At 46.2% G+C, this 21127-nt stretch overlaps 1 protein-coding gene across 2 annotated transcripts in view; it reads left to right on the top strand.

The window, feature by feature from the left end:
* The window catches only part of LOC147107297 (cilia- and flagella-associated protein 47-like), a 797073-nt gene that overhangs the window by 691965 nt on the left and 83981 nt on the right, over positions 1 to 21127 (top strand). Inside the window, exons 60-61 of one of the 2 annotated variants that reach the window (XM_086006182.1) lie at positions 2205 to 2299; positions 15003 to 15146. In XM_086006182.1, the coding sequence (XP_085862308.1) occupies positions 2205 to 2299; positions 15003 to 15146 (239 nt within the window). Of the gene's footprint in view, positions 1 to 2204; positions 2300 to 15002; positions 15147 to 21127 lie in introns of those variants that run through there. The other variant, XM_086006181.1, reaches the window with a different exon arrangement.

Raw genomic sequence — 21127 nt, 5'->3', positions numbered from 1 at the left:
AGACAAAGCATTTGCGCAGTGCAATTGTGATTTTACCACAGTAGTTGTTTAGTGTGATTGATTTGTCCATTTAACTGACCTAAAGCTTAATTTTCTTGTTTCAAAAATTCTAAAGTTGGTGCTTACAAATAATAAGGCAAAGAATTTACATTGAGAAAGGAAGCAACCCTAATATTTTTATTAAGTAATGCACTTATTGTTTGCTATATTTATCTATTCAATGGCCCAGAATTCACTGATGCCTTATCACCTCTGTTACTCTCTGTCCCTCCCTGACCCACTCTGCTTATTTTTACCCAAAATTCGACTCTGCTCTAGAGCCTTGACATTTCTCTTGCTGCTTTTAAATTTACTCTTTCCTGAATCCTCCCGCCCCATACTCACCCACATACTCTCCTTCCCCACCTCCCTCACCCATCTGGAAACCTCTCATTGCTTTTGTCTTCATATTTCACAGGCTATATCATTCCCTGTGTTCCATTAATTCTAATCTTCCTTTTCCCTCTGTCATAAACCTCCTGTCTCCACTATGGTGCTCCAATGTCAGCCTGCTTTCCACTGTTTGCCAGCCTTGACCTGCCCCTCATCTTCCAGACACCTTCCATGATACAACATGTCAGCTGTTGGTAGCGCTCTTGCCTCTGAGTCAGAAGGTTGTGGGTTCAAGTCCCACTCCAGAGACTTGAGCACAAAAATCTAGGCTGACACTCCAGTGCAGTGCTGAGGGTGGTGCTGTCTTTTGGATGAGACTTTAAACTGAGTCTGCTCTCTCAGGTGGATGTAAAAAATCCTATGGCACTATTTTGAAGAAGAGCAGGGGTGTTATCCCCGGTGTCCTAGCCAATATTTATCAATCAACACCTAAAACAGATTATCTGGTCATTATCACATTGCTGTTTGTGGGAGCTTGCTGTGCGAAAATTAGCTGCCACTTTTCCTACATTACAACAGTGACTACCCTTCAAAAAGTACTTCATTGGGTGTAAAGTGCTTTGGGCTGTCTGGTGGTCGTGAAAGGCGCTATATAAATGCAAGTCTTTTTTAACAGTATCCCTAAACTCATTTCTTATCTTTGCCAGTAAACCAGTAGTGCAGTTCTGAAAGTGCATAGAAAACTGAACTGTCTGTCATGAATCTTATCATGACTCATGAAGTAACACTGGGCGGCCAGCTGGTGGCACCATCCAAGGAGTATAAATACTCGGGCGTGGGCCCAGCTTGCTCAGGATGTTTCTGTAACCAGGAACTAGTGATGTAACTAGAATCTCATGGTTGTGAAACAGTTGATTAAAGCCTTGTTTTATACTCAAACCAAGCACTCAGTAGTCTTTTTACATCACTGTTGATAACTGACAAAGATGATGGGTGAGACATCACAGAAATCACAGAAACCCCACAGTGCAGATAGAGGCCATTTCGGCCCATCGAGCCTGCACCGACACATATCCCACCCGATCCCCGTAACCCCTACACCAACACATATCCCACCCTATCCCCGTAACCCCACGTATTTAATCCCCCTAACACTAAGGGTCAATTTATCATAGCCAATCAACCTAACCCGCACATCTTTGGACTGTGGGAGGAAACCAGAGCACCCGGAGGAAACCCACGCAAACACGGGGAGAATGTGCAAACTCCACACAGACAGTCACCCGAGGCCGGATTCGAACCCGGGTCCCTGGCGCTGTGAGGCAACAGTGCTAACCACTATGCCACCGTGCTTGGGAGAGTTGGATTTCAATGGGATGATAATGAGGCAGGTTATATAACAGGCAAGCGATCTGTTCCGCAAGATTACTGCCCAGGTGGCGGTGAAAATTGTCCCCCTTCTCAGTATAGTTGTGCTGACACTATAAACAATGAGGTGGAAGAATGTAAGGATTGTAGCTTTAAGCACCAAATGCTGGACTATAAGTTTTGTAAAAATAACAGTAATGTTTTTGATGTGCCATCAATAACTCAAAGACAAGAAGTTAAAGGATTCAACTGAAGGCTTTTAATCGCTAAGAACATTGCACGTCATTCCACATCGGATTCGTCTGGCAGAATGACTCATACAGCTCTTGAGACCTTTATATGACAAAAGACAGGGGCGGAGCCAATACACACAATAGGGGAAAAGGGGGCGGTACACGCAATACAATGCAGGTAAAACACAGGGGCTGATGAAGACATATATTTCATCACAGTTTTCTGTTTAGTTTTTGTAGGTCGGCAGCGGGAGGTATTTGTGGAATTCGATGGCTATATCCGATTTATGGTATCCCTGAAGCATTGCCCATAAAATTGTCCCCCGGTAAGTAAGTAAAACATATTTGTTTCCAGTGTCACGTCACCAATCGCTTGTAAGTTGGTTAAACTACAGCACAACAGCTCAAACTATTAAACTACAGCACAGAAGTTCAAACCATTTACAAATACTTGGCAAGGAGAATGACAGTTGAAACTGTCTTTCGTGAAAAATGCTCATTACTGGGGAATGTACTTTTCTTTGAAAATTGCAGACCTAAAAATAAATATGCACAAAGTGAACAGCCTAGTCAGCAATGCAGAAGCACTGCTATGTTGACATGTAACTAATCAGACTGGCTAGATACAAGAACTTTTGATGGTCTTAATCCTTACACAGACAACTTATGGAAGGTTACTGTGCACTTTTTAAAAATGTTTTCTCTTTAACAACTACACTGTCTATTTGTAATACTGAGTACAGTACATCCATATATGTATATAGGCTGTGCTTTCTCCCAACACTTTTATCTAATGTTCATGGCTATTTATACTATTTTACATGATTCCCACCAATCTTCTGCCAAAATTATGCTCGGAGACCATTGAACTGCATGGAAATTTTACCCTTCAGTTTCCTGTGAACCAAAACCTGCACCCCTTCTATATGCCGTGAATAGGATAGTATGTCACAGGACCAACAATTACCCCTTAATTACAGTATGATGCACAAGAGATTAAGATGGATGTCCACCATATTTTCTTGTCTACTCCAAAAGGTGTAAGATACTACACTATCCAACTGTTATTTTCAAACCAAAATTGATAGTTAAATGTATTTATCAGTAATATTAGAAGCAAAATGACACACCAATAAACTAATAGTACAATACCTGACTTACACAATACATAGATGGGTCTAAATTGGACAGTGTCCGAAAACGGGCACGGGATCGCGATGCAGGATTAACCCATGCCCATTGCTTCCGATTGCTGCCTGCTAATGTACATGATTGCAGCGTGCAGCCAGTCCTAAGCGCGCTGTTGAGGGGCCCAAAATCGTGAGAGGTTAGCACTACTTAAAGTCAGCCTGCACCTCTTAAAGGGGAGGTGCATTGTGGCTGGAACAGGTGCTAGGAGTCGTTGTTGAAGAGGTTCTGACCTGAGAAAGTGAATAATGGCACAACGTGGCAGAGAGCAGGCTCTAAGATTTTCCGATGCTGCACTGGAGGCCTTGGTGGAGAGGAGAGATGTGCTGTATCCACAGGGGACCAGGAGGCCATCCAGACAAACTCTCAGAAGGCAATGGGAGCAGATAGCTGTGGCAGTCAATGCAAGGATTCAAGCCCCGAGGACCTGGATGTAGTTCCACAAAAAGTTCAATGACCTCACACGAGTGGTCAAGGTCAGTGAATTCATCTTCAAATGCCATATCCCACCAACTGCACCACTAGCCTCAGCAACTGCGCAATGGACCACATCCCCATCACTCACCTTCCAACAATTTCTATTAATCAGGACTCATACCTAACATTTATAGCTTCACCTCACCCTCACACACTTAGCACTGCTACAAGCCTCACACCCACATCTCACAGCTTGCACACACTGCCAGCTATTCAGCTATGCAACCATGACAACCACACCACCCAAACAGATTGCACCACACTCACTGACACACTTCCCTCTCTCTTGCAGGCCAAGGTGGCACACAACTGGAGGCAGCAGGAGCTAACCGGCAGGGGACAGGCACACCTGCATGCCCTTAACCCCCATGGAGGAGACGGTGCTCACCATCATTGGTGCGGCCATTGCTGAGGCCATGGCCAGCGGCTGGGCTGAAACCATAGAAAATGATGGTATCCTCATACCTAATCCTCCTTCTCGCATCCCACTTCCCCCTCATCCCATGATCACTTCTGAGTTACAAGTTGAAGATGGTGTAAGCATGTACCTCTTGCTTTCCCCCCCTCCCCTTACCACAACCCTACCCTTGTGTCTTTCTCCTTTAAGATACCCAAGGACCGCAACCTGGCCAAGGCAGTGATTGAAGAGCAGGAAGACAATGATGATGAAGAAACACCGTCACTCGATTTCACACTCGCAGCCACCAGCTCAGACACTGACACTGTGCATAATTTATGGGAGAGCTTAGAGGCAGGACCTGCCCGTGGTGAGACACCGGGCGCGAGTGGACTGCAGCCAGGGCAGGGGGTGAGGGTAGCGCAGTTGCCAGCTTGCCGGAGGGCAAGGTCGCACTCGAGTTCTGCTGCAGAGGACTCAGATGAGGATGTCGATGGGGCAGGTTACAGAAGGAAGCTGATGGTGCTTGGTGCAGTGGCAGGCCTGCCAGAAAGCCTGTGTGCAACGTCAAGGAGCATGGAGGAGTCCGGCACCAGCTTGGCACAGGACTTGGAGCCCATCCTTTCCAGTACAGAAGTGGTGGCCAACTCCATTAGCACACATGCGGACCCAACCATGATGCAGCGTCTGATAGCCGATGTCTCAACTTCCATTGCAGCATAAGCAGAAGCCACTCAATGTCTCGGCACTGCAGTGGAAGCTCCGACTGAATCATAGAATGGTTACAGCACGGAAGAAGGCCATTTGGCCCATCGAGCCCGTGCCGACTCTCAGCTAGTCCCATTCCCCTGCCCTTTCTCTGTAGCCCTGCAACTTTTTTTCCTTCAGATACTTATCATCTCCCTTTTGAAAGATAAGATTGAATCTGCCTCCACCACCCTTTCAGGCAGTGCATTCCAGATCTTAACCACTCGCTGAGTAAAAAAGTTTTTTCTTATGTCGCCTTTGGTTCTTTTGCCAATCACCTTAAATCTGTGCCCTCTGGTTCTTGACCCTTCCGCCAATGGGAACAGTTTCTCTCTATCTACTCTGTCCAGACCCCTCATGATTTTGAACACCTCTATCAAATCTCCTCTCAATCTTCTCTGCTCCAAGGAGAACAACCCCAGCTTCTCCAGTCTATCAACATAACTGAAGTCCCTCATTCCTGGAATCACTCTCATAGAAACATAGAAGATAGGAGCAGGAGTAGGCCATTCAGCCCCTCGAGCTTGTTCTGCCATTTAATGAGATCATGGCTGATCATCCAAATTCAGTACCCTGTCCTTGCTTTCTCCCCATATCCCTTGATCTGTGATTCTGTGATTCTGTGATCCCTTTAGCCTCAAGAAATATATCTAACTCCTTCTTGAATATATTTAATAAGTTGGCCTCAACTGCCTTCTGTGGTAGAGAATTCCACAGGTTCACCACTCCCTGGGTGAAGAAATTCCTCCTCATCTTGTGAATCTTTTATGCACCCTCTCTCGTACTTCCGGGTTTCCTATCTGAAAATTCCCACTCCCCCCTCCCCCGTTTTCTTTCCAGCTCCCAGTTAATATCGGGGCCATTATTTCAGTGAGCAATTGACCAATCACTGCAACAGGCTCCCTAGAAAGACTGTGGGAGTAGATAGTATTGATTCATTCAAATGTACAGGAAACTTTTTTTATCCGGGACCGACGTGGTGCCGGTTCATCAAAAATTCCGGATCACCGAGCGCTATAGTAAAAGATACGGAGAGCTGACAGCTCCGTATAAAGCAACAAACCCTGTTGCTTAGCAACAGGTTCAGAACAATGGCCACAAGTTACAAGCGTCTCTGTAGCTTAGCAACAGCTGCAGCCACACCCTTGCACAGCAACAGATCGAGAAAGGCAAGTACAATATGAAGTAAAACTTACCTGAACCTACTCCTGAATTTTGCCGGTTAACCGAGATTTCCGGTTATTTAGGTGCCGGTAAATCGAAAGTTTCCTGTAAATTAGATAGATTTCTTTCAGAAATAATATTTTTGGATAGTTTTCAACTAATTTGAGACTTGAATTTTTTTCTATACATATAGTATACATATAGTAAGTGTAACAGGCTTGGCGGAACAGGTTATTTTCGACCTATAAAATTCTGATAGTCACCTTAGTTCACAGTGGGTCCAAAATTCATAGAATCATAGGATGGTTACAGCACAGAAGGAGGCCTTTCGACCTGTCGATCCCATGCCGGCTCGTTGCAATAGCACTTCAGCTAGTCCCACTCCCCCGCCCTTTTCCCGTAGCCCTCTAAAAATTAGAGCCAGACCTTTCAGGAGTGAAATTAGGAAACACTTCTACACACAAAGAGTGGTAGAAGTTTGGAAAACTCTTCTGCAAACGGCAATTGATGCTAGATCAATTGTTAATTTTAAATCTGAGATTGATAGATTTTTGTTAACCAAAGGTATTAAGGGATATGGGCCAAAGGCGAGTATATGGAGTTAGGTCGCAGATCAGCCATGATCTCATTGAATAGCTGAACAGGATCGAGGGACTGAATGGCCTACTCCCATTCCTATGTTCCCTGCAAACTTTTTTCCTTCAGGTACTTATCCATTTCCAAGGAAGTGGCCCTAGAAATAGTAGATGCATTGCTGGTCATCTTCCAAAATTCTAAAACTCTGGCACAGTTCCCATGGATTGGAGGGTAGCTAATGTAACCCCACTATTTAAAAAAGGTGGTAGAGAGAAAACGGGGAATATAGACCGGTAAGCCTGACATCGGTAGTGGGGAAAATGCTAGAGTCCATTATAAAAGATGTAATAGCAGAGCACTTGGAAAACACTGACAGGATCGGACAAAGTCAACATGGATTTACAAAAGAAAAATCATGCTTGACTAATCTACTGGAATTTTTTGAGGATGTAACTGGTAGAACAGATAAGGGAGAACCAGTGGATGTGGTGTATTTGGACTTTCAGAAGGCTTTCGATAAGGTCCCGCATAAGAGATTAGCGTGCAAAGTTAAAGCACATGGGATTGGGGGTAAGGTACTGACTTGGATAGAGAACTGGTTGGCAGACAGGAAGCAAAGAGTTGGAATAAACGGGTCTTTTTCCAAGTGGCAGGCAGTGACTAGTGGGGTACCACAGGGATCGGTGCTAGGACCCTAGCTATTCACAATATATATACAGGAAACTCTTTTTTATCCGGCACCGACAGGACCGGCGTGGTGCCGGTTGATCAAAAAGTCCGGATTACAGAGAGGTATACTTACCAAGGTACGAGAGCCCCATACACGGCCACAGGTGCAGGAACCCTGGTTACATGGCCACAGATCCAGGAACCCCGGTTACACGGCCACTAATATATAGTAAAACTTACCTGAACCTACTCCTGAATTTTGCTGGTTAAGAGAGAGTTTCCTGTAAATGATCTAGACGAGGGAACTAGATGTAATATCTCCACGTTTGCATACGACACAAAGCTGGGTGGGCATGTGTGCAGAGAAACTCCAGTATGATTTGGACAGGTTGGGTGATTGGGCAGATGCAGTATAATGTGGATAAATGCGAGTTTATCCACTTTGGTGGCAAAAACAAGACAGATTATTATCTGAACGGCAATAGATTGGGAAAAGGGGAAGTGCAACGAGACCTGGGTGTCCTTGTGCACCAGTCGCTGAAGGTAAGCATGCAGGTGCAGCAGGCGGTTAAGAAGGCATGTTGACCTTCATAGCGAGAGGATTCGAGTACAGGAACAAGGATGTCTTGCTGCAGTTGTACAGGGCCTTGGTGAGACCACACCTTGAGTATTGTGTGCAGTTTTGGTCACCTTATCTGAGGAAGGATGTTCTTGCCATGGAGGGAGTGAAGCGAAGATTCACCAGACTGATACCTGGGATGGCAGGAATGACGTATGAGGAGAGATTGGGTCAATTGGGCTTATATTCGCTGGAGTTTAGAAGAATGAGAGGGGATCTCATTGAAACTTATAAAATTCTAACAGGAGTAGACAGACTAGATGCAGGAAGGATGTTCCCGATGGCGGGGGAGTCCAGAACGAGGGGTCACAGTCTAAGGATAAGGGGTAAGCCATTTAGGACTGAGATGAGGAGGAATTTCTTCACCCAGAGAGTGGTGAACCTGTGGAATTCTCTACCACAGAAGGCAGTTGAGGCCAATTCATTAAATATATTCAAGAAGGAGTTGGATATATTTCTTAAGGCTAAAAGGATCAAAGGATATGGGGAGAAAGCAGGGACAGGGTACTGAATTTGGATGATCAGCCATGATCTCATTAAATGGCGGAACAGGCTCGAGGGGCCGAATGGCCTATTCCTGCTCCTATCTTCTATGTTTCCCTTTTGAAAGCCACGGTTGAATCTGCCACCACCACCCTTTCAGGCAGTGCATTCCAGATCCTAACCACTCGCTGCGTAGAAAAGTTTTTCCTCATGTCGCCTTTGGTTCTTCTGCCAATCACCTTCAATCTGTGCCCTCTGTTTCTCGACCCTTCTGCCAATGGGAACAGTTTGTCTCTACTTACTCTGTCTAGACCCCTCATGATTTTGGATACCTCTATCAGATCTCCTCTCAACCTTCTCTGCTCTAAGGAGAACAACCCCAGCTTCAACTGCTGTGCACTGGCCATTGCTTGTACTCACTTAAAGGCGCTGCCCTGAGTTTTCCACTGGGCCTGCACCAGGGGAACATTAAGTTTGCACTGCTCCATGACACAAGTCTCATTAAATCTCCAAAAAATATTTAAATTATGGCAGAGCCTCCCACTCAATAAATCCCAGTGCTTTACATAGCACCACACAGCAGGCACAGGTCACCGGAAGTGACTTCCTGCTCCTCTTGAAGATATATCTGACTAGGATCACTCAGTATTTTTTCACCATTTTTTAATTTTTTGGTTTTTTTTGTTATATTTATTTTGCTGCATTGTTTTTTCTATTTGTTTTATTTACTATTTTATTTTTCCTGTTACCAATTACTAGTCAGGGATGTATAATTGTAAAATGCCAACTGGTGGGATGGGCATTTCTTTGGGCCCTAAAGTGGAGGCCGTGGCGGAGTGCATCCCTGAGCCAGTTACTGCCCCGGATCTGTTGGAAATTCAGCAAAGGGTTAGGGGGTGGAATCCGAGCCACTGTCTGAACTCTTGTACTGCTACATGATCTGGATGAGGGAAATTTAGCAAAAACAGCAACAAGCTAGTTTTAAGAGGGCCTACAGAGCAAACTCCCGCCGCCCCACTAATACATCCAGTTTTTATAGGTGACATTAATGCAGTGGGTGGACTGTTGCTCAAACTCGTGAATTTCAACATGGCTCCTTATTAGCTTAATTTTCATATTAATAAGTGGTCCGCTGCAGCAATTAAAATTTTATCTGTTTTGCCTGAGCTGAATTTTTAACTTATAATATTTTTGTGCTGTTAGATTCTGCAAGTAAGGAGTCCACCCCCAAGGCTGCACGTAACATTTTCTTCCTCAAAATTGGGCCTGTAATCTCAATCTTGTCTTAATAATAGTGATTTGGGGTGTTAATCCGTATACAAAGTCATTGGGGAATAAATTATATTTTGGGCGGTAGTGCAAGACGGTTGAAAGTGTATCAGCACCCTGTATTACGCTCCACCTTTTCCGCTGACTTTAGTGATTTGCTATCATCCATTTTGTGCTACTACTCAAGATAAATTTCACCCCCAATATGTACAATCTCAAACATTTAATGCCATTTGACGTAAGTAAACTACTAAGCACTTGGTTTGAGTATAAAACAAGGCTTTAATCAACTGTTTCACAACCATGAGTTCTAGTTACATCACTAGTTCCCGGTTACAAAAACATCCTGAGCAAGCTGGGCCCACGCCCGAGTATTTATACTGTCCTTGGACGGCGCCACCAGCTGGCCACCCAGTGTTATCTCATGAGTCATTTCTACATGAATGGTAAGATTCATGACACCATTGTGCGAAGGTGGCTCTTTCCGACGCCCGAGACAGACAGTCATCATTTCATTCCATTCTCAAAACCAGGGTCTTGGCTACGGCAGATGTTTGAAAGCCTCCTGCTCACACATCAAAGGGTACCTGTTCACCTCGTGGTGTAACTGTGATTGAAACTCTGTGGACAAAGCCTCATCTCAGAAACTTAGGGCAGAGAAATCTCTCTCTCACTTTGGGGATGCAGAGAGTGAACTCTGTTCCAGCAGGCAACAACAGAAGGATGCCTGTATTTTAAAAGTGTGAAACAGCTTAATTTTGAATAAGATAGCCAGAAAAATTAGCCTATGTTTAGAGAGATAGAAAATTTGCATTTTTATTATTTGTTATAATCAAGGAGCATAGAAAAAATGGCTATTCTCACTGTGAGAATTTTTTACTGTTCATTTATGTATTTTATGTCAAATACGTAAGGGGTGTTTTACGCGGTGTGAACACACGAAAGGCTGCTGGACCGGACAGCATCCCTGGACGGGTACTCAAGGAATGTGCTGATCAGCTGGCTGACGTCTTCACCGCCATCTTCAATCTGTCATTGGCCCAGGCAGTAGTCCCTACATGCTTCAAGACCGCTACCATTATTCCTGTACCAAAACAAATGGTTGTGACGTGCCTGAATGACTATCGACCTGTCGCACTCACACCCATCATAATGAAGTGTTTCGAGAGACTGGTCTTAGCTCACATCAAAGCCAGTGTTCCCGCCTCTCTTGACCAACACCAGTTTGCCTATCGTGCAAACAGATCAACGGAGGATGCAATCACAACTGCTCTACACTCGGCACTGAATCACCTAGATGGTAAGGAGACCTACATCAGAATGCTGTTCATAGACTACAGCTCAGCATTCAACACTATCGTCCCCAACAAGCTGACCACCAAACTCCAAACTCTTGGCCTGAACACTTCCCTCTGCAACTGGACCCTGGACTTCCTAACAAACAGACCCCAGTCTGTCAAATTAGGTAACCACACCTCCCCCCCCCGACCCTGAACACGGGGGCCCCACAAGGATGTGTGCTGAGCCCCCTCCTCTACTCCCTCTTCACCCACGACTGTGTGGCTGTTCATGGTTTCAACACCATCATCAAGTTTGCGGATGATACCACGGTAGTAGGCCAGATCACCAACAACGATGAGTCAGCCTACAGGGAGGAGGTCCAGCATCTCGTGAAGTGGTGCGCTGATAACAACCTGGCCCTTAACATCAAGAAAACCAAAGAATTCATTGTGGACTTCAGGAAGACTAAAGGCGGAAGTCACACCCCCATCCACATCAATGGGGCTGTGGTGGAAAGGGTGGACAGCTTTAAGTTCCTCGGAGTCCACATCACGGAAGACCTCTCCTGGTCCCTCAATACCTCCTCTCTGGTGAAGAAGGCCCAGCAGCGCCTATATTTCCTAAGGAGGCTGAAGGGATGTAACCTGTCACCCCCGATCCTCTCTAACTTTTACCGCTGCACAATAGAGAGCATCCTGACAAACTGTATCACAGTATGGTATGGCAGCTGTAGCTACTATGACCGGAAAGCCCTGCAGCGGGTTGTCAAAACTGCCCAACGCATTACCGGCACCCGGCTACCGACCATAGAGCACATATACCAGAAACGCTGTCTACAGAGGTCACGGTCGATCATCAAAGACCCTACCCACCCCAGCCACAGTCTGTTCACCCTCCTGCCATCTGGGAGACGCTACAGATGCATTCGCACCCGTACGACCAAATTTAGGAACAGCTTCTTTCCCAGGGCTGTCATCCTACTGAACTCCACAAATAAACTCTAAAGCCTGCACATCTGCCAATGCACTTTATTATGGTTATGTTTATGTTAATATACTACAAGCCAAATGTATGTTGAATGTTTAAATGTCTTAATCTAAATGTACACTCTCGGGAGCCGCAAGCCTACATTTCGTTGTACTGCACTTGTGCACTAACAATGACAATAAAAGTTGATTTGATTTGATAAACCAGCTGTTTGAAGCTATGCCTATCTGGATAGAGTGCTTTCAATCAGTTCCCATAAAGAGAGGTAAATGCACGTGGGTTCCTTGTTATGACTCTTGAGTCATACTATAACTATTTAGAAATTAGACAGTAAAAGAGGCATCCTAGATCATAAGGGAATATGAGGTCATATTATGAGCATGACTGATGATGCAGATCCCAAAAGTATGCCACTCATGAATGCCAGCTGTGTGGCCTCAGTAAACTGCTAAAAAAAATAGCAGTGTATCCATGCAGTGCCCGAATTGATGGCCTGTGCCCACTGTGGGTAGACGCCCGCTAGCAGCATGTGGCCTTTCAAAATCGAGGCTTATATTTGCAGAGAAAACACGTCAGGTTCCACATGTACGCTGATGACACACAGCCCTTCCTCACCACCACCTCTCTCGATCCCTCCACTGCCTCTGATTTGTCATGCTGCTTGTCTGACATCCAATATTAAATGAGCAGAAATTTTCTCCAATTAAGTATTGAGAAGACTGAAGCCTCTTCTATCTTCAGCACCCCCAGCAAACTCCATTCCCAACCAACAATTCCATCCCTCTCCTGGCCATATATCTGAAGCTGAACCAGACTGTTCACAATCTTGGCGTCCTATTTGATCCTGAGCTGAGCTTAAGAACATATGAACATAAGAAATAGGAGCAGGAGCAGGCCATTCGGCCCCTCGAGTCTGCCCCGCCATTCAATAAGATCATGGCTAATCTGATTTTGGCCTCAACACCACTTTCCCGCCCACTCCCCATAACCCTTGACTCCCCTGTAGCTCAAATATCTGTCTATCTCCACCTTGAATATAATCAATGACTCCGCTGGGGTAGAGAATTCCAAAGATTCACAACCCTCTGAGAGAAGAAATTCCTCCTCATCTCCGTTTTAAATGGCCGACCCCTTATCCTGAAACTGCGCCCCCTAGTTCTAGATTCCCCCACGAGGGGAAACATCCTCCCTGCATCTACCCTGTCAAGCCCCCTCAGAATCTTATATGTTTCAATAAGATCACCACTCATTCTTCTAAACTCCAATGAGTATAGGCCCAACCTGCTCAACCTTCATCCCAGGAATCAACCTAGTGAACCTTCTCTGAACTGCCTCCAATGCAAGTATATCCCTCCTTAAATAAACGGACCAAAACTGCACGCAGTACTCCGAGTGTGGTCTCACCAGCGCCCTGTACAGTTGTAGCAGGTCTTCCCTATTTTTATACTCCAACCCCCTTGTAATAAAGGCCAACATTCCATTTGCCTTCCTAATTACTTGCTGTACCTGCATGCTAACTTTTTGTGTTCCATGTACGAGGACCCGCAGATTCTCTGTGCCGCAGCATTATGTAGTCTCTCTCCATTTAAATAATAATTTGCTTTCTTATTTTTCCTACTAAAGTGGAGCTTCTGGCCCCATATCATCTCCATCACCAAGACTGCCTACTTCCACCTCTGTAACATTGCCCGTCTCCACCTCGCCTCAGCTCACCATACCTCTAGACCCGACTATTTCAATACTTTCCTGACCGGCCTCCCACCTTGCACCCTCCGAAAAATTGAGCTCATCCAAAACTCTGCTGTCCGTATCCTAACTCGCACCAAGTCCCGTTTACCTGTCACCCCTGGGCTCTCTGACCTATATTGGCTCCTGGTCCAGCAACGCCTCGATTTTAATATTCTCATCCTTGTTTTCAAATCCCTCCATGGCTTCGTTCTTCCCTATCTCTGTAACCTCCTCCAGCCCTACAACCCTCCGAGATCTCTGCGGTCCTCCAATTCTGGCCTCTTGCGCATCCCCGATTTTTATCGCTCCTTCATTGGAGGCTGTGCATTCAGCAGCCTAGGTCCTAAGCTCTGGAATTCCTTCCCTAAACCTCTCCACCTCTCTAAATCTCTCCTCCTCTGAGACTCTCCTTAAAACCTACCTCACCTGTCCTAATATCTCCTTATGTTTAGTTTGATAATGCTCCTGTGAAGCACCTTGGCAGGTTATACTACGTTAAAGACACTATATGAATGCAAGTTGTGGTTGTTCTTCTTGTTGAGTTAAGTACATCTAAACAGTGCTGTAAAATGATAATGGCCCAGAAATTCGGGTCTCCACGGGTGAGTACGCACGGGGTACTCGCGTCAGCCCAACGAAAGTGCCGGTTTCGTGCATGCACTGCGCATGCGCGGGAAACCGGCACTTCCGATCCCCTGAAAGAAGGGGTTGAGAGGTGGAACGCGTGCGCCGGAGAGGCAGCGCGTGCGCATCGAACTTACGTTTTTTTTCCAGGTTTTTCCCGGCGGGTAAGTCTCCAGCAGTTACACTTTTAAAAAGCAGGTGCAAGGCCTGCTTTTAACAAGCTAAGTGGTGAATTAATTAAAATTAAAACATTTTTTCCACAGGTTTATTATTTTTAAATACTTTAAAGAAAGATAAGTTTATTTTTAGCCCCATTAGAAAATGTAATTAATTTTTTCAAAAATTTAAATTATTGTTTAAAATAGTTATTTTATGTAATTTATAGTTATTTTAAAAATGTGATTTAAAAAAAAAAAAATTATTTGAAGTTTTAGTGATGTTTTGGGGCTTATAGTATTTATAGTTTTGACAGCACTTCCTGTCAATTTTATGAATGAGCATTTCCCTGCTACCATTGGCTCTCCGTGGCCCACGTGATCCCAGGGGACGCTTCGAACTAACTGCGCCCCTGGGATACGCAAGCACTGCGCGCCAGCAGTTGGAGGAGGCCCAGGATCAGAATCCCACGCGGGCCCACAGCTCAACGGCCGGCGCGCTAGGTAAGTGCAGGTCGGGGGTTTGCACCCGCGGGAAGCCCCCGACCCGAATTTCTGGACCAATATCTAGACAGTACAAATATTTCTGAAATGCAATCTGGCATGCTAAAATTTTTTAGCAATTGCTTACCAAGTGAAATCATAAATGTTATTGTTTTCCACAGCTGTGATCCAGTGCCAAGCTAGAAACAGAATAGAGAAACCAATAGAAGTTATTCTGACAGGCGCTGTTCCTGGCTCTTCATACACAGCAGCAATGCAGACCCGAGCCACCACTCCTTATACTTGTGATCAAGAGAGCACCGATGGTAAGCTACAGAGTACTACAGAGTGATTTTCTATCTGATTATCTCCCCTCCTTAAAGAAGCACCCTACCATTGCTTAGCGCCTCCTCCTGAAAAAGTTCAAGATGTTCAATATTACTATCTTCAAAACTATACTCTGTGATAACAATTTTACAAAATCCCCAATATTTCAAATAGTTTGCACTGATGAGCCTGCTTTGCAGCTTACCAGCAATTATTAGTTGGAATAATCCAGTTAGGGCCATGTATCCCTCTTCTCAAAAAAGGAGCTCTGGGTACAGCGATGCTGTTCACTCTCGTAAACAATCCGAGCATCTTGTGTTTGTGTGACATAGCATTTCCTTACATTACAATTGTGACTACACTTTAAAAACACTTTCATTGGCTGGGAAGCAATTGGGATACCATGTACTGTGTGGCAGGGTATGCCTGCACATCTGGCAGACCATGATTGCCTGTGTGGTCCCTGTGGCCAGTCCACAATGCACTCCCAGCTTCATCTTGGAACGGTAGCTGGGCGATATTCCTAGGTGCTGCGATGAACCAGCTCCATCTATCCACCCGCTACCTGGCAGAGGCATCTTCCCCATGAGTGGCTCGCCTTTCCCCTCGCCGAGTGGAGTACCACGTGGCAAATTTAAAACACTTGCATGGGTGCTCTCAATTGGTCACTGTGCCTTTGGTGGATGATTGGCGGAAACCTCATTTACGCGGTGTATCTGAGTTTTCCACCAAAGTTACGGCAGGCAATCGGGAGAACCCCGAGGAAATTTCCAGCATTGATCTCACTGTCTACAGATCTCTGACTTCTGTTTGGCTGCACCTCCAATCTCACCCATGCCGAGCAGTTGGCTCAGTGAAGAGTTTTTCTGTGGGATGGCATGGGGCATCTGGTCTTCCATCTGTGCTGGTTCCATAAAAATATCCAACATATTGTTGGTCACCTTAGTAAGCCGAGAACTGTCCAGGTAATTAATAATTGAAAATCAGTTTGGGGAACTAACAAAACAGTCAAGTGTAGTGTACGTATCAGACTCATTGGTTGGGGACAAAGATCTACCGACTGACTTATCAAGATCCATAGCATACATCAAGTTCTCCATCTGCTTCAGAAGGGAAGAATTTCCCTGCTCAAGGGAAGCAACTTTGATGCATTTAGAATAACAACAGAGAATGCTGGAAAAACTCAGCAGGTCAGGCAACATCCGTGGAGAGAAATTTGAGTTGACGTTTCGGGTTGAAACCCTTCTTCAAAACTGGAAAGAAAATAAAAAGATCGAAGGCAAAGCTGCGATAGAAGAAAAGGAGACAATAAAAGGTATTAGAAGCCAGATGAGATGGTAATGGGCCCGTGGAGACAAAAGGCAGCTGAGATTAGGTGTGAAGTGTACTGGCAGGATAAGGACAGCTGCCAGGTGAGAGAGAGAAACAAAAGGAAAGGAGGGGGGGGGGGGGAAAGGAGGACCCAAAACAAAGGGGTGGAAAAAATTAAAAGGAAAAAAGTAATAGAGGCCAAGGTTATGATCTGAAATTATTGAACTCGATATTGAGTCCGGAAGGCTGCAAAGTGCCTAATCGGAAGATGATTTGCTGTTCCTCGAGTTTACGTTGAGCTTCCGTGGAACAATACAAGAGGCCAAGGACGGTGAGGTCCGAGTGGGAATGGAGCGGTGAATTAAAATGATAGGCGACCGGAAGCTCGGGGTCACCCTTACGGACTGAACGGAGGTGTTCCGCAAAGCGGTCACCCAATCTGCATTTGGTCTCCCCAATGTAGAGGAGACCGCATCGTGAGCAGCGAATACAGTATGAACTGATCAAAGAACTGTAATAGGGAAGAAACCTCAAGGGGGAAAAATTGGGCGGTGCCCATTTTCAGGTGCTAAAGGTTAGCGCCCCTCGAGCCTGCTCCGCCACTCAATAACATCATGGCTGATCATCGACCTCAACTCCACTTTCCCACTCGATCTCCCAATCCCTTGATTCCCCTAGGATCCAAAAATCTATCTATCTCAGCCTTGAATGTACTCAAAGACTCAGCATTCACAGCCCTCTGGGGCAGAGAATTCCAAAGATTCACAACCCTCTGAGTGAAGAAATTCTTCCTCATCTCAGTCTTAAATGGCCAACACCTTATCCTGAGACTATGCCCCCTAGTTCTAGACACTCCAGCCAGGGGAAACAACCTCTCAGCATCTACCCTGTCAATCCCCTTCAGAATCTTGTATGTTTCAATGAGATCACCTCTCATTCTTCTAAACTCCAGAGAGTATCGGCCCATTCTACACAACCTCTCATCATAGGACAGCCCTCTCATCCCAGGAATCAATCTAGTGAACCTTCGTTGCACCGCCTCCAAGGCAAGTATATCCTTCCTTAGATAAGGAGACCAAAACTGTGCACTGTACTCCAGGTGTGGTCTCACCAAGGCCCTGTACAATCGTAGCAAGACTTCCTTACTCTTATACTCCAACACTCTTGCAATAAATGCCAACATGCCATTTGCCTTCCTTATTGCTTGCTGTACCTGCATGCTAGCTTTCTGTGTTTCTTGCACGAGGACACCTAAATCTCTCTGAACACCTCCTTCTTGGGGCGCTACGACTGAAGTTCGCGGCACTATGTGCAACAGCGCCACGCGCGGCGGTACATAGTGCCGTGCCATTGCAGGCTTCCTCCCCTGATTAAAGGGGAGGGGCCTAGCGCTGCGTGCACCGGGGCCCTGCTGGACCACCGGGGAGCAGGGTGCCGGGCTGAGCGATCTTGGCCGTCACCCTGCATAAAAAAGGGAAAGTGGGCAGGCGCTGACAGTCGGCCAAAATAAAAATAGCCGCCCGACACCTGCCCTTTAAGTAGTGCCGCCGCCGCTGCAAAAATGCCCTCTGATCCGGCGATAGGTCAGGAGGCGCAAAGGAAGTTTGCGCCGCAGGGCACTACGGGCTACCACCACCAGTAACCTCCCACTGAATTTCGCAGGAGGCATCAGTAGCGCCTTGCCTGAGCGCTAGGGGATTTGCACCCCATTAGCGCCCCCGGGGGCGCTAACGAGAGGCACAATACAACCCAATTTCCCCCCCAAAATGTGTGCATTCTGTACTTAAGGCATTCTTTCTTCTCTGTTGTCCCAGGTATTGTAATTTGTTGCCTTACCCTTAAGCCTATAAGAAAGGAACAAGAGAGCAAAAAGCAAAAACATGAACAGAAGCACCATGATACGAGGAAATGAGCTAAAGTGCTGTGCCTTAACTCGACCTGGACCCTGCTGTGCTCTAACTCAACCTGGTCCCTGCTGTGCTCTAACTCGACCTGGTCCCTGCTGTGCCTTAACTCAACCTGGTCCCTGCTGTGCTCTAACTCAACCTGGTCCCTGCTGTGCCTTAACTCAACCTGGTCCCTGCTGTGCTCTAACTCAACCTGGTCCCTGCTGTGCTCTAACTCAACCTGGTCCCTGCTGTGCTCTAACTCAACCTGGTCCCTGCTGTGCTCTAACTCAACCTGGTCCCTGCTGTGCTCTAACTCGACCTGGTCCCTGCTGTGCTCTAACTCAACCTGGTCCCTGCTGTGCTCTAACTCGACCTGGTCCCTGCTGTGCCTTAACTCAACCTGGTCCCTGCTGTGCTCTAACTCAACCTGGTCCCTGCTGTGCCTTAACTCAACCTGGTCCCTGCTGTGCTCTAACTCAACCTGGTCCCTGCTGTGCTCTAACTCAACCTGGTCCCTGCTGTGCTCTAACTCAACCTGGTCCCTGCTGTGCTCTAACTCAACCTGGTCCCTGCTGTGCTCTAACTCAACCTGGTCCCTGCTGTGCTCTAACTCAACCTGGACCCTGCTGTGCTCTAACTCAACCTGGTCCCTGCTGTGCTCTAACTCAACCTGGTCCCTGCTGTGCCTTAACTCAACCTGGTCCCTGCTGTGCTCTAACTCGACCTGATCCCTGCTGTGCTCTAACTCAACCTGGTCCCTGCTGTGCTCTAACTCGACCTGGTCCCTGCTGTGCTCTAACTCGACCTGGTCCCTGCTGTGCTCTAACTCGACCTGGTCCCTGCTGTGCTCTAACTCGACCTGGTCCCTGCCGTGCTCTAACTCGACCTGGTCCCTGCTGTGCTCTAACTCGACCTGGTCTCTGCTGTGCTCTAACTAGACCTGGTCCCTGCTGTGCTCTAACTCGACCTGGACCCTGCTGTGCTCTAACTCGACCTGGTCCCTGCTGTGCTCTAACTAGACCTGGTCCCTGCTGTGTTCTAACTCGACCTGGTCCCTGCTGTGCTCTAACTAGACCTGGTCCCTGCTGTGCTCTAACTCGACCTGGACCCTGCTGTGCTCTAACTCGACCTGGTCCCTGCTGTGCTCTAACTGGACCTGGTCCTAACTCCCATGGTCACAACTCCCTTTGCAGAAGTAAAGAATTCCTTGATCTGCCAATGCTTGCTCTACTCAAGTTTGCTCTTCTTCACCGGTAAGCCGTTAGAGCAAACAGTGGGGGATCCAGACTTCAAACCAGTTTGAGATCCACTCTGGAACATGCTGACTCCAGGAAGCCATGTAATTAGTTGTAAAATGTGCATTCCCAACTAGTACTATGGTTGGTTGAGATCAGGCGGCTCTGGGATTGCACCCAGTCCAGTTTGGAGTCACAGCCTCTGGTGCTTGCTATAAAGCTACTCTGGGACATCCCCCCAACCTCCCCGCCCCCCCCCCCCCCCGCACCATCTGTGATTGTTTACTCACTGGAGCAGTTTACCCAAAAGGGAAATCCTATTCAAGGATCTCTTAACTGGCAATAAAATTAACATTTTTATAAAACAGACTCAGCAAGAAATTTTATTATTTTCTGCAAAAAGGGGAAGTCATTTTAGTAAGAAGTAGGGCCCCCTGACTTCTCTTTTTCCTATTTATATTTAACAGTGATCATGGTCAGGTTACAGTTGCTGAAACCAAGGCCCCGATATTAATCTGAAGGCGACTTCCAAGCAGGGTGACGGAATTGTGTGAGCAAAACCCGGAAGTCAACGGGTCAATGGGTCGGAATCTGCGAACACAACTGAATTGAAGCAATAAAGTTTGACTTCCGGGTTTTGTGTCTCCAAGTTGCGCAGCGGGTGTTTTGCGCACACTCGCAACGCGATCTCAATGTAGAGGGTGTGATCAAGAAGTTTGCAGATGATACAAAAATTGGCCATATGGTTCATAGTGAGGAAGAAAGCTGTAGACTGCAGGAAGATATCAATGGACTGGTCAGGTGGGCAGAAAAGTGGCAAATGAAATTCAATCCGGAGAAGTGTGAGGTAATGCATTTGGGGAGGGCTAACAAGGCATAATAAATGGTAGGATATTGAGAAGTGTAGAGGAACAGAGGGACCTTGGAGTACATGTTCACAGATCCTTGAAGGTAGCAGGACAGGTAGATAAGGTGGTTAAGAAGGCATACTAGATACTTGCCTTTATTAGCCGAGGCATAGAATATAAGAGCAGGGAGGTTATGCTTGAACTGTATAAAACACTAGCTAGGCCACAGCTAGAGTACTGCGTGCAGTTCTGGTCACCACATTACAGGAAAGATGTAATTGCACTCGAGAGGGTACAGAGGAGATTTACGAAGATGTTGCCAAGACTGGAGAATTTTAGCTATGAGGAGAGTTTGGATAGGCTGGGGTTGTTTTCTTTGGAACAGAAGAGGCTGAGGGGAGACTTAATTGAGGTGTTTAAAATGATGAGTGTAATGATATCAGCAAATAGTGATGTTATTTGCCTGTTTGATTATCATGTCTTACCAGCATAGTTGCCTGATTGATTACTTATGCCTGCCCAGCAGAGGTCATGTGACCGAGACAAGCAAGGCAGTTTAGTTTAGTTTCAGTTTCGTTCTAGATGCATCACAAGCATCGTGTCTCCTGTAAAGCTGTACAAAGAGTTGAACAGACTTTAGATTAAAAGTCATTCTCTTTCATAAATGTCTCATCATTGAACCCACAAAGAAATCAAT

This window comes from Somniosus microcephalus, chromosome 14 (genome assembly GCF_052327205.1).
Source record: "Somniosus microcephalus isolate GS21.2 chromosome 14, FLI_Smic_1.0, whole genome shotgun sequence".
Lineage (NCBI taxonomy): Eukaryota > Metazoa > Chordata > Chondrichthyes > Squaliformes > Somniosidae > Somniosus > Somniosus microcephalus.
The sequence above is the reverse complement of the archived record's forward strand: the minus strand, read 5'-3'. Positions and strand labels throughout refer to the sequence as shown.